At 37.8% G+C, this 18,913-nt stretch overlaps 1 protein-coding gene and 1 long non-coding RNA gene across 3 annotated transcripts; one reads left to right on the top strand and one right to left on the bottom strand.

Annotated features, from left to right (window-relative positions):
• Nucleotides 1-2,447: 2,447 nt before the first annotated feature.
• Nucleotides 2,448-3,591, bottom strand: LOC138134164 (venom allergen 3-like). Its single transcript, XM_069052268.1, has 2 exons — nt 3,011-3,591; nt 2,448-2,929 (listed from the first exon to the last, which is right to left on the bottom strand). Exons 1-2 carry the CDS (start codon nt 3,505-3,507, stop codon nt 2,488-2,490), a joined length of 939 nt encoding a protein of 312 aa, XP_068908369.1. The 5' UTR covers nt 3,508-3,591; the 3' UTR covers nt 2,448-2,487.
• Nucleotides 3,592-16,427: 12,836 nt separating this feature from the next.
• LOC138141368 (uncharacterized) lies at nt 16,428-17,604 on the top strand. 2 transcript variants are annotated; one of them, XR_011163123.1, is made up of 4 exons: nt 16,428-16,844; nt 16,902-17,012; nt 17,058-17,440; nt 17,493-17,604. It is a non-coding gene; the product is annotated as an uncharacterized lncRNA (long non-coding RNA). The 2 variants fall into 2 exon arrangements; XR_011163122.1 differs by lacking the exon at nt 16,428-16,844 and having other exon boundaries at nt 16,856-17,012.
• The last annotated feature ends 1,309 nt before the right edge of the window (nt 17,605-18,913 follow it).

Here is an 18,913-nt window from a genome sequence, read left to right as displayed (position 1 = left end):
ATTATCCAATTAGGCGAGACTTTTATCTATGGTTAATAAACCAAAACGATGCTTCACACTTCTTGTCACGGATACTGTTTTCTGATGAGTCGCTATTTTGCCGGTAAGGTTGTTCCAATTATCACAACCTTCATACCTGGGCAGAGGAAAATCCAAGAGAATAATTTCTCAGAGGTTTTCAACATAGGTTTTCTGTTAATTTGTGGACTGGGCTATTGGGCGATCGTTTGGCAAGTATAAGCGTGGTGGATGCTTCCATTTGTTAAAATTCCGAATCCCCGGCTCTAGATTGGACCGTTTGAATTCCCCGCAAGATTAACGGGGGCAAGATGTGCTCAGTTCATTGGAACGGAGCTACCTGATTTACTTGAAATTGTACCTCTTGCTTATCGCATAAATGACTGGTTCCAACATTTTAGCAGAAACGTTCGGGAAATTTTTGATAACCAATATCCACAGCGCTGGATCGGTCGAGGAGGACCGCATCATTGGCCTGCCAGGTCTCCAGATCTGAATCATTTATCGGCGGCCCATAAATTCAGAGGCTGATCTGAGAGTTTGAATTAGGAGGCTTTGTTTCAGTTACCGAAGAAATGATAACTAACGCTACTACAAGAAGTTTATATGCACAATTGTGCATATAAATGAATGGTGGTCATTTCGAACATCTGCTTTAACATTGTTACCTATTTAAATAAATGGTTCTTTTTAGAATCGCCATTTTTATTGTTTTATTTCGAATTTTGCAATTGTCAAGTCTTGATGTTGATGACAGATAAACGTCAACGAATTTTTATAGCGGAAAACGTCAAAATTCCAGTTGCCCAAACATTTTATTGATTTGTGCGATATCAGAGATTTTTTGTTGTTGTTTAGCAACCGATCGGATTTTTTAGTAATACCTGAGGACGAGCTTCCGGGATTGGTGAAATTAAAAACTTTGTAACTCGGTAATTTGAGCTAGCAGAAAATTTATTTTAGTCAATTTAGAGTCTTTTTTGTTGTCGGCACATGCCTGTTTTCTCTGGGGAGCCAGTTCTGGGACACCCTGTATAACTCGACTTCCCATTTTTTTTCGGAAAATTTTGATTTTATTAGACTCAAAGTTTGTTGCTTTAGGCAAAACCACTCGTGGTCTCGTGGTTATTGCCAAGCAACAAACTTTTCGTCATAAAATAATACAAAAACTCGATAAGTTTGACACTAATAACCAAAAAATCGATCAAACATTAAATTTTGACAGTAGTTATCAAAAATCGAACATGCCTTGGTGTAAACTTTTCTCTCATTTTGACCAATCAATGACGGGAAAATAGTTCCTATGCTATTCTATACTGCATACTTAAATGGAATGGACTGTAGTTATGAATTTGTGACAGCACGGATGTCATTCAAAACGACTATACAAAATAAATTTAGTAAAAAATGTCACTTTCTAACGTGGTCCTAACCTAACTTTGGTTATTGATCTCCTAAGACATACTTCACAATATTGTGAAAAATTCGAAAGCTACTTGATGAACTTTTCAATTGAACACTCGATACAACTCCGGCCACGGAATTTTGGCCGTTACTTGTCACTTCATTGACTTGAGATATAAAGCCGCCCATATGTATTCATAACCTCGCTTTCTGCTATTACAAGACTTGTAATTTTAACAGTGACTTGCATAAAAACGGGCTTCCTCATTTCGTACAATCTTGGATATTATCCGCACTTTATTGGTGGCATGTTCGCAACTATTTGAATGAACTATGACAATGACAAATTTTGTACTTCAATTCCAAAAGTCAATCCTAATGACCACAAAGCCAAAATTTTGTGGTCGCTACTGTACTAGAGCTCTATTAGTTGATCACTCCAATCTCTTCCCAATTGTTTGCATTTCGTTTAAATTTCACTAACTTCACTTTTCTCTTTTGAATAGACGCAATCAATATTCTCTAAGGTACCAAAAGTTGTTTGCAGACTAATCTAGCAAACTCTATCCGTAATCACGTGTGACCGGTGGTTCCTCCTCCTTTCAGATAAACATGTTTTTTGGAATTACGCACTTGATCAATTTGTCACCTTTAGAAAAATCAGATAATGAAGAACCAGATAACGTTTCAACCAGAAGATCATCGTCGATGGGGAGATACTAGCGAGGAAGAGATTCGAAAGTTAATTGAGAAGAAAAATCCAAACAATAGATAAAAAATAAATCCTGTAACTAATTATTTACTGTCAAACTGACAGATCGTTTAAAATTTTTGACTTTTTTACCTGGTTATTAATCTAGGAGCAAAGAAGATTGTGGATAATGGGATTGTGAACCGACAGGTGATGTATAGGGCCAATGCAGCATCGTGTGCGCTTTTTCAAAATTAAAGTACCTTCGTGAGGAAAAAAACAATTTCGGTGGAGAGAAGATAGTGAAGAAAACTTCAAAATTGAAAATGTAATGTCAGTTAGAAAACAGAAATTTATTGATGTAAAGAACAGGCTCACCAAAAATACCATAAAGCCACGAGGGCACACAATGATATTATCTGACTTGGGACGAGCCGCTCAGATCCTTTGTCGGCTGATATTTCCATCCCAGGATCGGTGGGAGCCGGATTGTGTTTTCCGCACAAAGAAGTGTATTTATCGTTGCATGGTATGTTGTCGGGACACTGACTGCAGGGTTCTCCTTCCACAAACATATGGGCGCCTTTCACATTCGCATTTGATCCACCGGGACGCGCTTTATAATTGCATATCAGTGCGTATTTAAAAGCACCGAATGTATTCTCCGGATTCCATATTCTTGCACATCCCACACGGTACATACTCGCCCACACGACCTGTGTAAAATGACCAATAACAAGACCAGCTGGGGTCTTTGATCCCTGGAAAGGTGCAACCAATGAATCTGCACTGCCTACAAATTTCACTTCGTTGTACCTAAAATCTCGTCAAATTAATAAATAAATACATTCCAATTGCAAATAACACAATTCGTGTGCCCTCCACCCGTCTACTTACCAGTTCTGCATGCCCTGCATGTGGTAATTTGGCGTATTTGAACTTGATCCTGCTAAGTTCTGTCCAACTGGTGTTTTATCATGCGCGAGCCTGCACTGGTCATGATCCGACACAATGTGCCCTCCGTGGCATTTGGCGATGTGTTCGAGCTCTAAGTCGTAGTTGAGGACCATCATGTTGCTAGCTTTCTTTCCGGCCGTCTTTGGTTCTTCGCCAGATGCGAATTTATTTCTTAGTTCGTTGTGCTTATCGAGGATATCTTGACGGAATTGTACCAAGTCGTCCGATATGTAAGTACGTGGTGGTGTCATCTTGCAATCGCACGCCGAATGTTTGTCCGCACCGCACTTAATACTGCAATAGTCGAATTTTGTAAAATCGAATTTTTCTTCTGGATCCTTCTCGAGCATGACCACAGTAGTCGCCTCAGCCTGTGGTTCTTCCTGAGATGCACAGACGCTCAGCAACATCAACAACACAACTGCCCTTTTTAACATTTTTTATAACTTTAAAGTTTGTAAAGTCAAAGCGACAATATTTCAAAAGTATATAAAATTATGTTTACAACGTTGCTATGATACACAGATGTTTCATGGCTCTCATAGATGAATTTCGGTGCTTCTAGATGAGAAGCGTATCAATTTGGGAACAGATTTATATTTATCTTCTTGCAATTGTAATTCCAAATTCCAAATTTCAAATAACTCTGATCGCACCTACAATTATTGAGACACTCGGTCCTGTATCCTGCATCCTTTTTTGTTCTTGAGTCAGAAACTTGGTCCTTAACTCTTCCATCCTTGGGGTCCTAAAACATAACGGAAATGGTATTAGAGAACCGTAGTTAAGCGATTCGCCTTTCTGAGGGCTTTAAGCGGCACAGTATATCAATACTTAACCTTAAGTACCATTTTCGGGCGTTTGTGTCTGTGGAGGGCATCTTCATAGTAGTCTAAAGCTAAGCGAACCAGCAGATTTGAGTGCTTTTCTGCCTTGGCAAAAGTCTTAACTGCGATTTCCCTCATGACCTCTTTAGCTGCCTTGCAATGGTAGATATTTGTTCTGGATTACCTGTAGCTTGTGCCTTGAACGTCAGCGCTCGGTCCAGGACGATGCCCAGGTATTTGCCTTCGGACTTTCCTGGGATGGAACATCCAAAGAACTACCAACTGGTCGTGCTGTCCCTTCGTCGAGAGGTCAGTCTGTTGGTGAACACGATCGCGTTTCTCTTCGCAGCGTTCACGTCTATCCTGCAGAGTGTGAACCACTTCTCCAAAGTGTCAACTGCGTGACGATTTCGGCACTGGAGTGCCTGACTAGAACGTTCGCGTAAAGAGGCGTTGTGGTGGCGGCGTCATGTCGTAGCGTCGGTACATCGGCTGTAAAAAGGGAGAACAGAAACTGTGACAGGAGCGAACCTTGGGGGACCCCCGCGGTAATCCTGCATTACGATAATCTGATTTCTGCGATCGTCGCACTAAAAGTCCTGTTAGTACTTAGTTATATAGTGCTGGTTCTGGCTCGTTGAATTCTAATAAAAGATAATAAAAGGGTATTGCGTAAGAAATAGTGGGCGTTATTTTGTTAACAAAGAGGGGATATGGAGTATTAATTAAGGAAGATATCGTTTGATATCAGTTTAATAACAACAGTAAGAATATTTTGCTAAAGATTTTTAATATGAGTTCATTTTTGCAAATTGTTAATGAAGCAACTTTTTTCGTCCCGTTTGTAAAACCAAGCCAGCTGGAAGTTAATAAAAAATTTCAAGTTAATCGGTTTAGTAAAGAGGATTCACAGTTTGGTAAACAAGTTGTGGTTGATTGTGGGGATTTTAAAACATCCTTACCCCAGTGTTTTACATCGCAGTTCACTGAAGAGGCCATTACAACTCTCAACCAGGAGACGGAAAAACAGTTTTTATGATTAGTCGGGGGAACGTTGGCAAAACAACAAATATATCTTTCATTGAAGAATAAAGGTGACAACAATGAAAAATCAGAAGAAATTTGTTGAAGATCTGAAAGTATGTATATCATTTGTTGTTAAACAAAGTACATCGAAAACTAAAAACAATAAATTTAAATGTTTATTTGCGCAGATAATTATTGTTAAATGTCCAATAAAATTTGAAAACCAGTCAGTCAATGATGAAAAAGCGATTATAAAACACTAATAATAAGCATGGTTTCCAAATTAAAAGATAATGGTTATAAACCTACTTCCATCAAAATGGATATCGTAAAAGAATTACATAAGCCTGCAAGAAAAAAATTCAAACGTCGTCGTATTATAATTAAAGGACTAAATGAAACATTGCAAGCTGATCTTGTGGAAATGATTCCATATGCCAAAGAAAATCAACAATTTAAATATGTACATTTTAGTTGTAATTAATTGCTTTTCTAAGTACGTTTGGATGGCTCCACTAAAGACAAAAAATTCTATTGATGTGAGTACAGCAATGGAGAACATTTTACTAAAAGTAAAACCACCACCTAAAAACTTACAGACTGACAACGGTAAAGAGTTTTTTAATACAAAATTTCAAAGTTTAATGAAAAAACATAAAATTAATAATTATAGTACGTTCAGTTCTATTAAAGCATCTATAGTTGATAGGGTCAACAGAACGCTAAAGCAATTAATGTGGGTACAATTTAGTTTTCAAGGAAATTATAAATGGGTCAATATACATATTAGATAAAATCGTCAACGAATATAACAACAAATATCACAGCACAATTAAAACTACACCCGAAAATGTTAAAAAAAGCAATGAAAGATTGTTAGCTTTTAATCTTAAAAGCTTAAATAATAATGCGTCCGCACTGATCGAGGCGCGTAGTCAATCTGCAGGGGTGCGGTCCGCACTTAAGAATGTGTAAGACCAGCACTACTATACAGAATCACCACTTGGACACGTAATGCGGTACGTCTTGGTGCTAACACGGCCAGCCTGACATTGGGACGCTCTCGGCCCAAAAATAGTAACCAGTTTTTATTTCGGAGTCAATTTGAAGATTACCTATTGACGTTTGTAATTGAATAAATACTAAATTCAGGAATTTTATTAGAATAAACTGGAATTGTATACGTGTCGCAAGTCAGGGCTCGGTTTCATCCTGACTTCCATGAGATGGTCCTGGTACTGATGTATCGGGGTCTTCCGGCGTATGACAAACACAACATGCGTCAAAATATCCATGATTATGTACACGTTCAAGGTGCGGAACTTCCCAGACGGCAAAGAGACCCAAACATCAACGGCCACAGCCAAACTCATGCCAAAGTTGATATCCGCTAGAAGGCACAGTGGCCCAAGCATCAACAGCACAACTAAACTCCTGCCAAAGTTGATATACGCCAGAAGGCACACTGGCCCAAGCATCAACGGCACAGCTGAACTCCTGCCAAAGTTGATATACGCCAGAAGGCACACTGGCCCAAGCATCAACGGCACAGCCGAACTCCTGCCAAAGTTGATATCCGCCAGAAGGCACACTGGCCCAAGCATCAACGACACGCTAGCAACCGCTAACACGGCTAATCATGATTTTACGAAAAGAACAGGCGGGGTACATGGTTTATTTTAGAAATATATGCAGTGACGTCACGCCTGAATCAAGAACACGACATGCCGTTCGTCCGTGTTTGACACTTGACAGCAAGGCATAATGAGTTGTTTATGTTACCGCCATTGTCAAGAAATTATAGTATTTTCTAGTGTTGGGTAGAATCGATATATTCTGATGATCGAATGAATCGAAAGAATCGCTTTGAATAATCCAAATGATCAAATAATTCGACCTTTCAATTATAAATGATGCGCATGTGCAGTTGTGCACTTATTTTGAACTGCGTTTCGATTCTAATAACAATCGAATAATTTCTATTTTATCAGTATCAGTACATACAGCGTACCTTATAGATACGATCAGTACAGAATAAATTATAGTCGGAACCACTGACAAATGTATTTCAATTGCAGGAGTTATGATGCGGGTGCGAGAGAGATAACTCTCGCAGAGAGAGACAGAACACAAAAATAATAATAATGCTGATACTAATCAAATTGTCAATCAATATAACACATCAAACTTGATGCAATGTCAGGATGTCATAATTTGGTAATTGTCAGTAAATAAAATAATTGGGTGAACATTACGTTAACAATGGTGTCATGACGGCTTGTGTCGTGGATCGAGGTGATCGTGGTCTGCACATCTATCACAGGCTTACCTCCTGTAAAATAATAAAATGGGGTGGTGAGTAACCAGTTCGCTGAAAGTGTTGTGCGAGCACAACCAATACATATTTACAATAATAAATCACACACATCTCAAATATGGTACCATCACAACGTCAACGTCAACTCTTAATATCTTTGGTGATTATCAATTATCATCACATATTCATTGAGCTCTAGTACTTTAAGGTTATTATCAATTATTATTAACTCATTGAGCTTTGTCCAGGGTTGTTAGGGAAAGGTAAAGAGTAGGGCTCACTCAGAACCCCCAGGACTCTAATAGTCCACTGCACAACTGTAATCAAACGAGGCGCCCTGATAACACTCAGCGACCCTCAATCAATTGTGATCACCAAAAACAGATGAGCGGTCCTGATGGACCTCAGCGACACACTCGATCTGCCACACTGGCAGCATCCCCGGTCTCTGCCAGTGCATCACAATCAATTTCACCCCGCTAGCAGCTCCACGGTCTCTGCTAGCGTACAGTTGCCGGAACGAAGGAAATTTGGACAGTCTAATTAATTAGCTCGACATGTCGGGGCTCAATCATATCAAAATTAGTAATTTCATCAAACTGTTATGACTCTGATCAACTCAACAACATAATCACCCTCAATGGTGAAAACAACAATCTCAATTAATTATAACTCACGAGCAGTCCTGATCACTGTCAGCGACTCTCAATTAATTATTAATCACGAGCGGTCCTGATCTCAGTCAGCGACCCTCCATTAATTGGCAATCACGAGCAGCCCTGATCTCAGTCAGCGACTCTCAATACTCTCAATTAATTATTATAACTCATTCAAAGACTCATCATGCTAATTGTATTTAATTATGGCCATGATCATTATCAATATTAATTATTAGAATAGGTAAACTCACCACATCACCAACAGAAACAGATTACTCAGTGATACACTCACCTTGTGTAAATTAACTACACCTTTCACAAACTCACTTTCGCATAAACTTTAATAAGATATTCTAATTGGATTCTTTGCTCTACACTCTGTCACAGTTCGTCTTCAACTGACCTAATCCGCCCTTTAAATACCCTAATAATCAGCATCCAACAATCACGAAATGGGTCTCATGGTCTGACGCTGACAGATTTGTGACGGTCTGGCATCTCGCACTATTGGGGTGTGCGAGAGGGTTGTAAATAATGTCTCGGTACTGTTTTGTTTGTCTTGAACTATTTATCGAAATTCCTGAAGGTCCAAAACAAGTCTATAAATCCATCTAACTTTTGGACGTGACTTAGACATATGCAAAAGACGAAAACAGGAAAAAAAATGTGTTTAATATTTCGTTGTCCTACACAATTATTGAAAACAAAAACCATTCTTTCTTGAAATTGAAAAGACGCAAAATCTGAATTTATTTTGAATGAATGCCATCGGACTTGCCAACAAATGTGGGTTTTCCCAACCCTTCAATTCAGATGACAGTGGTGACACTACTTTATTTGGATTCATGGAAAAAAAATTGGTTTGGAGAATACGTTCAGCTAAATTTCCTCTCGTTGCTGCACGATAGCACATTACGCAAGTTAGTTAACATCATCTGTGTAATAGTTTTGCTTACTGCAACACTTTTGCAGTGATTTCCGAAGCTTTGGTTAAATCGAATTACATTTTCCTTGTTTCGTAACAATTTTTGACGTTTGGTCGACATTTTACGCCCGCGCCGAGACCGACGCACGTTAATAGTTCCATGTTCCTCAAATCGTATAGTTCAGAGTGAGACGCACAGAACGACATCTCAACAGCGAACGCAGCAGAGGCAACGAACTACGAACCTGCCTCATATGTGTTGAAGGGAGACAGCCACATACACCAAGTGCGTGTTATAAACTGATACAACTGCATATATTCTAAAAACCACCGCCGTCTTGAGGATGGACATATTTCTCCTAACCTACCTAACCTCACAAACAAATGTAATGAATTCAGTGAAGTTGTCAAAGTGCAATGTCAAGAGTTGCACAGTTTAAAAGTAACTTTAATAACAAACATTTTATTAATTTAGTTGATGCTCGTTCTGTTTGGTGTTTCTGGTCTTTAGTATTTTGCTGTTAGTGTTTATGAACTGGCTTTTTTTTCATATTAGAACTGATATTGCGGGAAACGTAGCAACAAGTTCCGTTAGTTGTAAGCCCATTTCTGGAATAATAGTAAAATTATAATCTCAATCTTGGATTTGCAGTAGGTACATTATTTCCTAAGTCAGATAAAGATGGGTCCATAACAAAACAATTATTTTTGCTTAATTAATCCGTGCCATTCTTGGTGGAAATGAGTGGAAGTATACTTTATGTTTTGTACAGTTTTGAATGTAATTAATTAATTATATAATTTTGGACAAATTATTATTCTATGAATTTGCACTCGCCACTGACCAAGAGATTTTCAAAAAAAAATGCGGCGCCGAAACTTTGTTCCTTCCGCACAACCGAACCAATGCGCAACATCTTGCTTCTGCCAACTCAGAATATCCAAACTGTAATTACAATTAAAGTAAAGCATCATTTATCACTGGACAACTACGCATGACTGCATGCATCATGCAGATACATGTGTGTGGAGTGTGGACTGCATGTTTAAATTGTCACGATGCACATGGCGTTGTCACACATTTGACAGCATGACAGTTAGTTGCTGACAGCAACCCCCGAAAACAACCCCAAATGTCAGAATCATGAGAACAATAGGATTTTTCGGTCTACGACCAGGCCGCTATAGACACTCTGACCATCCAGCAGGTCGTGCTAAAAACAGACAATAATAGAAGATGACTCTCAAGGAGAGCGTCGTAGTCGTCCGGGTCGGGTCCGGGCACCATCACTTGGCCTAAAGACGCATCTGACAGGCAGCAGATGACGTCAGTGTCAGTGAGAATGCGAGCCGGGGTACCCACTAGAAAGATGATATCTTGGGCGCAATTAGCGATTTCATCTGTTTTGAGGCTTTTAAGTGGGCACAGAAAACAATATTTGAAATACACATCCACTGCCACAAAAACATGGGTAAATCCATCTTCATTCTTGGGCAAAGTCGGAAACAATCAACGAAAATGGCAGAGATTAACGGGTCTGGTTTAATCAATGAGTCGTTTCTTAAAACATTTGTTAACGGTATGACATATTTGTGTACAAAATTCACAGGTTGGTAAGGCGATATCCCCGTGATCGGTGGTCTGGCACTCTCGCCAGGCGTCAAGGAGCCGAGATTGCACAAATTACGGGCACCGGATGACATCATCCCGTATTCGATTCCCCTATACGAAGGATTGCTGAATTTGCTAGAGGAGTGAAACAACATGCCAACAAGGCATTCAATAATTATTAAGCCTCACAGTGTAAAGTTGCGAATAGAGTCAATTCTTTACACTTATACCGAGCCAATTATTTGAACTTCCCCTGACAACTTTTAGGTTAACGAAACATTAGTTGAAGACGAGCTAAGCACGGGAGCATTGTCATGTGTAGGTGCAGACAGATTTTTGGTGACCCAATCGGCCACATCCAAAGCATTTTAATGAATCTGCTTTTTGAAAAGTAGCAACAACGTTACTAGCTCAGCCATCTCGGCGATTAAAAGTAAATTTTGACTGGGAGCGCGACAAATGCGCTAATCGGGCACGGACGTGCCTGCAAAGCATCGTCTTTAATACCGCAACAGATTAAACTTACAAGGGTGTCCTTGAATAAATGGAACACGCAAAACATTCAATTTTTGTAATTTCATGCGGCCACAAAACCCATACGTTGGGCATTTCTCAGAATTATAGGAGATTGCATCATGCAGTAACTTGCCAAAATTAGCACTGCCTGCAAAATTTTCGCAGAGGTCTCTTTTTGCGCTGGCCCACGAGCGACGATCTAAAGGGCTGCAACAGGAGAACCACTCACCTGTCTCGGCCTCACAACCGGAAACTTTAACCAAAAAAAATTGCCGTCACTCAAACCTCATCCAGAAGACACATTTGTGGGTCCAGAATCCACGTGGTCCAACAAACCACGAAGTAAAATGGTCAAGGAGGATCGGGCGGTTTTAACTTCCGTGGTGTTCCCCGTTCCAGTGGCAACCGCAAAGGTAGGATCAACACTGTTCGAGTTGTTTTCATCCTCCATTTGCACGGGCACGGCACAGAGACTTTTTTGTTTTAACAACAGGGAAAGAATAAAATAAAGAAAAAAATTTAAATTGGGCACGATATGTCACAATCCCACTTCTGATGTTAGCTTTTAATCTTAAAAGCTTAAATAATAATGCGTCCGCACTGATCGAGGCGCGTAGTCAATCTGCAGGGGTGCGGTCCGCACTTAAGAATGTGTAAGACCAGCACTACTATACAGAATGACCACTTGGACACGTAATGCGGTACGTCTTGGCGCTAACAAAGATCAATATTGAAATCAATTTATACTCATATAAAGCTTGCAAATGTCCATAATAAATTTTCTGTTGGTGATCATGTGTATGTGGGCATTTCGGCGCCTCGAATTGCATTTTGGTGCCCCGAATTACCTCATCGTACCACTTCAAGCGTCGCGCTAGCAAAGCATTCTGCGAAAAGTACCACTTCATGGCACGAGGCAGCGAGGTCTTCCCCGAAATCCCATTCTGCTGATCCGAAACTAGGACAGGAGCACGCCCAATGCACGCCCATATAAAAGGGTGACGAAGTGACGATGTATTATTATTCCGTTAACTCTGATTAAAGACGTTGCTCCTCCAGTGTTGCTTTTTAATCCAACCCCAGAGTTCAAAAATTAAACAAAAGCTCACATGTACGAATAAGTAAACATCGTCAAATTTTTGATAAATCTTATACAGCCAATTGGTCAAACGAAATTTTCATTGTTAAAAAAGTAAAGCTAACTAATCCAACAACATATTTATTAAAAGATGTACAGGGCGAAGATAGGTATATTAGGAGGATTTTATGAAGAAGAATTGCAGAAAGTAAAACATTCGGATATTTACTTGGTGGAAAAAGTTTTAAGAAAAAAAGGAAAAAAATTGTATGTCAAGTGGTTAGGACTAAACAACACACACAACAGTTGGATTGATAAAAGTAGCATCACATAATACATTCAAATGTAATTTATATTTTTAATAAAATTATAATAAAGAATCTAGTGTTTTATTTCATTATTTCCTTACTTTGCAGTTCATAATCATCCGGATAGAGATGACTAACCTAAGCCAGCATCTTCAAGATTCACATAATTGCCATTAAGCAATATTTTACATCACAATATGGTAGTGATAGTAGCAATAAAACAACATGAATATGTAAAAGTTTATTTATATTTACATTACTACAAAATATACAATTTCAAATAAATAATAACATTTAGGAACACACAAATTTATTCTTTAGTTCTATATTCTCGTAAAACATGTTTAAAATGTTGACTCTTAATTAAATCATGCATGGTGCATAAGGTAACTAGATCAACACACTACGTAGTGTGTTGATCAACTAGATCAACACACTACGTAGTGTGTTGATCTAGTACCTTAATGGTGCAAGGAAGACATCTGACACCTTCCATATCACTTTCACCTTTGCATGATGGACACTTATATTTAATCGGAACAGGCATTTTTTTTCTCGTGTAGCTCCAGGAAAATTTATTCTTCTGTCTGTTCAACAAACTTGATATTGGTTATTCTTCCAACTATTCCTTGACTAATCATAAAAATGTGTTTTCCTTGTTTCAATAAATTGTTTAAAGTTTGAATAACTTTTTCGCTAAATTTTTCTGTAAACCGTTGTGGAAGAGGCGTTTTAAGTTCACTACAATCAACGACTACTTGTTCACCAAACTGAGTTTCCGTCTTAATAAATCTTTTAATGGGGAATCTTTTATCAATTTCTAAATAACTTGCCCTCACATATGACACAAGATGAGTTTCTTCGTTTATTGATTTTAAGAAATGACGCATCGTTTAATTTTGATACTCTGCAGCTGCTTTAATACTATGAAAATGTAAGTTCAGCATGCAATGACCCCTTCAGAAAAATAAAGATCATGCAAAATGCCACTTATTTGCATAAATCAAAAACTATGTTTTGCACAGAGCACAGAAATATGAAACTTCATTATCTTCCTCAATGTTTCTAGCTTATAAAAATATAAGTCACGCAAAATACCGCTTACTTACATGAATCAAAAACCATGTTTTTGATGGAACCAAAACGGATGTAATGATCAAATAATTTACTCTGAATCAAAAACTATGTTTTGACTAAACTACAAACGCAAATTAAAACTAGCGTTTTGATCGCGACATGACTGATACAGTTGAAGGTCACGCAAAACACATGATTCTGAAACTAGCGTTTTGAAGAGATCACGCAAAACACATGATTCAAAAACGTGATTTTTGAGTGAGCCAGAACCAGCACTATATAACTACATACATACTTATACAATAGTTATTTATTTAACGAGTTCGTGTGTAATTTTGGCTTTTTTTGGCATGAGTGGACCAGTTTAAAACTCGAGTGAAACGAGAGTTTTAAAGGTCCACGAGTGCCAAAAAAAGCCCAAATTACACAAGAACGAGTTGAATACAACGTTTTTTTGTTCGACGAGCCCCTTAAAGGCTCCAAATCGCTTAAAACCTTTAAAATTAGCTTGACGTTTCGTTTTGACAAGTTGTCAAATTTATCAAAATCCGTTCACACAGGAGAAAATTCTCAAATTCTGACAAAAAAATAAATTTAGTAAAAAATGTCACTTTCTCACGTGGTCCTAACCTAACTTTGGTTATTGATCTCCTAAGACATATGTACTTCACAATATTGTGAAAAATTGAAAAGCTACTTGATGAACTTTTCAATTGAACACTCGATACAACTCCGGCCACGGAATTTTGGCCGTCATTTCATTGACTTGAGATATAAAGCGGCCCATATGTATTCGTAACCTCACTTTTTGCTATTACAAGACTTGTCATTTTAACGCTGACTTGCATAAAAACGGGCTTCCTCATTTCGTACAATCTTGGATATTATCCGCACTTTATTGGTGGCATGTTCGCAACTAATTGAATGAACTATGACAATGACAAATTTTGGACTTCAATTCCAAAAGTCAGTCCTAATGACCATAAAGCCAAAATTTTGTGGTCGCTACTGTACTAGCTCTATTAGTTGATCACTCCAATCTCTTCCCAATTGTTTGCGTTTCGTTTAAATTTCACTAATTTCACTTTTCTCTTTTGAATAACTAGACGCAATCAATATTCTCTAAGGTACCAAAAGTTGTTTGCAGACTAATCTAGCAAACTCTATCGGTAATCACGTGTGACCGGTGGTTCCCCCTCCTTTCAGATAAACATGTTTTTTGGAATTAGGCACTTGATCAATTTATCACCCTTAGAAAAATCAGATAATGAAGAACCAGATAATGTTTCAACCAGAAGATCATCGTCGATGAGGAGATACTAGCGAGGAAGAGATTCGAAAGTTAATTGAGAAGAAAAATCCAAAAAATAGATAAAAAATAAATCCTGTAACTAATTATTTACTGTCAAACTGACAGATCGTTTAAAAATTTTGACTTTTTTGTGGATTATGGGATTGTGGACCGGCAGGTGATGTATAGGGCCAATGCAGCATCGTGTACGCTTTTTCAAAATTAAAGTACCTTGGTGAGGAAAACACAATTTCGGTGGAGGGAAGATAGTGAAAAAAACTTCAAAATTGAAAATGTAATGTCAGTTAGAAAACAGAAATGTATTGATGTAAAGAACAGGCTCACCAAAAATACGATAAAGCCACGAGGGCACACAATGATATTATCTGGCTTGGGACGAGCCGCTCAGATCCTTTGTCGGTTGACATTTCCATCCCACGATCGGTGAGAGCGGGATTGAGTTTTCCACACAAAGAAGTGTATTTATCCTTGCTTGGTATGTTGTCGGGACACTGACTGCAGGGTTCCCCTTCCACAAAAATATGGGCGCCTATCACATTCCCATTTGATCCACCGGGACGCGCTTTATAATTGCATATCAATGCGTATTTGTAAACACCGACCGCTTTAACCCTCCGGATTCCATATTCTTGCACATCCCACGCGGTACATATTCGCCCACACGACCTGTGTAAAATGACCAATAACACGACCAGCTGGGGTCGCTGATCCCTTCAACGGTTCAACCAATGAATCTGCACTGTCTACAAATTTCACTTCGTTGTACCTAAAATCTCGTCAAATTAATAAATAAATACCGGGTGATTTTAAATGAATGTGACTTTTTTTCATAGGTTGGTAATATGTATTATTGTTGGTTATTCTGCTTTTTAATGTGATAGTTGACATAAACATAGGCGTCCTCGCCTATTTGACCCAATTTATTAATACATAAAATGTCAAAATGACGTACGTACGCCAATGTGTTGATTAAGGTATCAAGTTCGCCAAAATAATTTATCAAAAATGTTCCCAACTTAAGAAAAAAAAGTCACAATCATTTAAAATCACCCGGTACATTCCAATTGCAAATAACACAATTCGTGTGCCCTCCACCCGTCTACTTACCAGTTCTGCATGTCCTTCATGTGGTAATTCGGTGTATTTGAAGTTGATCCTGCTAAGTTCTGTCCAACACTTGTTTTATCATGCGCGAGCCTGCACTTGTCATGATTCGACACAAAGTGCCCTCCGTAGCATTTGGCGATGTGTTCGAGCTCTAAGTCGTAGTTGAGGACCATCATGTTGCTAACTTTCTTTCCGGCCATCTTTGGTTCTTCCCCAGATGCGAATTTATTTCTTAGTTCGTTGTGCTTATCGAGAATATCTTGACGGAATTGTACCAAGTCCTCCGATATGTAAGTACGTGGTGGTGTCATCTTGCAATCGCACGCTGAATGTTTGTGCTCACCGCACTTAATACTGCAAACAAATTTTTCTTCTGGATCCTTCTCGAGCATGACCACAGTAGCCGCCTCAGCCTTCCTGAGATGCCCCGACACTCAGCAACATCACAAACACAACTGCCCTTTTTAACATTTTTTATAACTTTAAAGTTTGTAAAGTCAAAGCGACAATAGGGAGTTTGCGGTAGCGCATTTTCTGTTACGTGATACGAGAATTTTATCGTATAACAAAATATCGCGCCTTCAAATAAATACAGAGTGATCAACAAGAATCCAAATCAGAGCAAGCGTTGCAAATTATCGGTCACGTCGTAGCAAAATCATATGCACATAAGCGGTGAAAACATGGGCGTAGACAATTTATGGTCTCAAACGCTATTTAATAAAAAATGATACCTTATGAATTTTAGACGTTGGAATTATAATTGTGCATTTTATTATTATTATAAGATAAGGGAAACAATTTATAAGATTAACAAGGGCAACATTTTACATTTGTAAGAGTAAGTAAATTATCATCTTTATTGCCAAACGCGACGCCACTGGTACGGAGATGCTTCGTTGAAATGTCACATTTCAAAATCCAAGGTTGTTGTTGTTGACAATTTAAGTGATTTAACCTAGAAAACAAATCTTCGATTTCGGCAAAGTTTACAGACGTTTATTGAAGTTGTAAGCAATAATTATCCCAGAATAATTTGTAAAATGGGTTTTACCATTAAAGAGAAGGCATTTTTATTAGATTATTTTCGAAAGAGGGTGAAACAAGAAAATGAAGACTGGCCTTACTTTGTACCCCCTTACACCGAAGAATTTCAAGCCAGATGTCCGAACCTGATGGTATTGGTTATCAACAAGTTTATCAATTATAGTGCCTAATTTTAGCACATCATAATCCATCATTAAGAAGAAGTCAGGTCAGTCCTTAGTTCAAATTTTAGAAATGGTGCAAAATGTTCGACAAATTATCAAGGAACATCCCTCAACTTTCATAAGGCGTTTAAGACAGCAAGTTAAATTGTGTTATGGCACTTATCAGAAAATTTTTAAGAAGGATATTAATTTGTTTCCCTTTGTGTGTTGCAAGAAATAAAACCCACACATTACCCTAAACAAATTGACAGATTCATAAGGGTTTTTGAAATTATGAGAGGCGAGTTTGATTCTGTCTGGACCACAATGGAGAACATTTTGAGCAGTTTTTGTGAAAACTTATTTTTTGACCTTGGAGTAATTTAAATGTTTTAAACATTGCTAGAAAAATACGAGTAAGTTCTCAGTTACCCAAAAATGAGAGAATAATAACTTTTACACTTACAGAAAATAACAAAACAAAGAATTGTGAAAAATAATAATTTTTAAAATTTTGTAACTCAAGATTGTGCCTTATGAAGGAATTTTGTGTAACTGTGTGTTTTTTCCCTAATCAATACTATCCCACCTCCACCCGGCGGCACGGCAATTTTGCCGGAGTACATACACTATTACGGATAATACTATCAAGTAATAGTGCAGTGGTTATCAACATAATTACCGGCGTCTTGCCTCCTCAGTTATAATTAATTATAACTTGCTTTTAAATCTATTATTCATGAATTACAAAAAATTTATAAAGGCAATTAATAATAGATTTTTGAGAGGTAGGCAACCAACAAAACGAGTGTTTACAGCAAGTAAATAAAAGCGGCTGATCCATGATAGAAATACGTTTCGATAAAACAAAAGATGAGGTAGCACTCTTGATTTGGTTTCTTGTTGATCACTCTGTATACATACATATATTTAGAGTAGGCGTAGGAGACATTTTAATTCTTTTAACAGTGTAAAGTAATTTTTGTAGGTAACCAATTATTCTCCGGAGTTGCATAATATGCATAGTAAGCTTTTTCCCAATTTCATATTGTCATATTCCGTGGAGGGAGAATAGGGAGAATGCACTACAAGAATTATAAATATTTTCTAACCTAATTTTATTTCGTTTAAATGTCAGGCGTTTCTTGTGTAATTTTCTACGCTGGAAAAATGTTGCAAACAATTGAATTTCCATAGGTTGCTCTAAATATAAATTTATTTGAAGGCCCGTTATAACGTAAATTGCAGGAAACAGATGTGCGGTTAACAACAAAAAAATTAATAACGTATAAGATAACAGTTGATAACAGATTTTTAGAAATGTCAAATCGAACAAGATGACGGAAATTATTTTATTTTATACAGTACATTTTTTTTAACTGTTGCCATAGGGAATTGCACGGTAAAACTTAAGGGCCCCACAGATTGCGTTTTTGTTCGACGAAAAACTCTGTTCGAACAAAAACGATGCAAATCTGAAGTGAGTGCCCTGAAAATCGTCGGTTTTGCTGCCGAACAAAAATGAGGAAAATTTTCAGGTTTACCCTGATTATGTCCGTCGACAGACTTGTCAATTCGAGCAAATTTGAAGTGTGTGCGGTGAACGGTTTTAAAAAACATCGGTTTTTGCAGTGGTGTAGTACCAAATAATAAAACCAGATTTGTATTTCGCGACAAATTATTGTTTTAAAATGACGGATTTTCAATTTATAGAACTCTTCGCAGTCTTCCGTGTTTATGGAAAATATACAGGGTGTTTCTGAAATACGTGTGTTAATTTTAACCAGTGGAAGAACGCCCTAAATAATGGAACTTTTCTCTATAACATTTTTACGAAAAAGCAATACAAATTGATTTAAAATTTGGAATAAATTAACCATCAAAGTGTA

Source organism: Tenebrio molitor, chromosome 1, assembly GCF_963966145.1.
Source record: "Tenebrio molitor chromosome 1, icTenMoli1.1, whole genome shotgun sequence".
In the NCBI taxonomy this organism is placed as follows: domain Eukaryota; kingdom Metazoa; phylum Arthropoda; class Insecta; order Coleoptera; family Tenebrionidae; genus Tenebrio; species Tenebrio molitor.
Note: the sequence above shows the minus strand (reverse complement) of the source record. Positions and strands in the feature narration are given on the sequence as shown.

Bases quoted from the DNA above. Each gene is read 5' to 3' on its own strand.
- LOC138134164 (XM_069052268.1), bottom strand. From the start codon at position 3,507: ATGTTAAAAAGGGCAGTTGTGTTGTTGATGTTGCTGAGCGTCTGTGCA. The intron at 2,930-3,010 runs GTAAGTAGACGG...ACGAGATTTTAG, and splicing joins ATGCAGGGCATGCAGAACTG to GTACAACGAAGTGAAATTTG.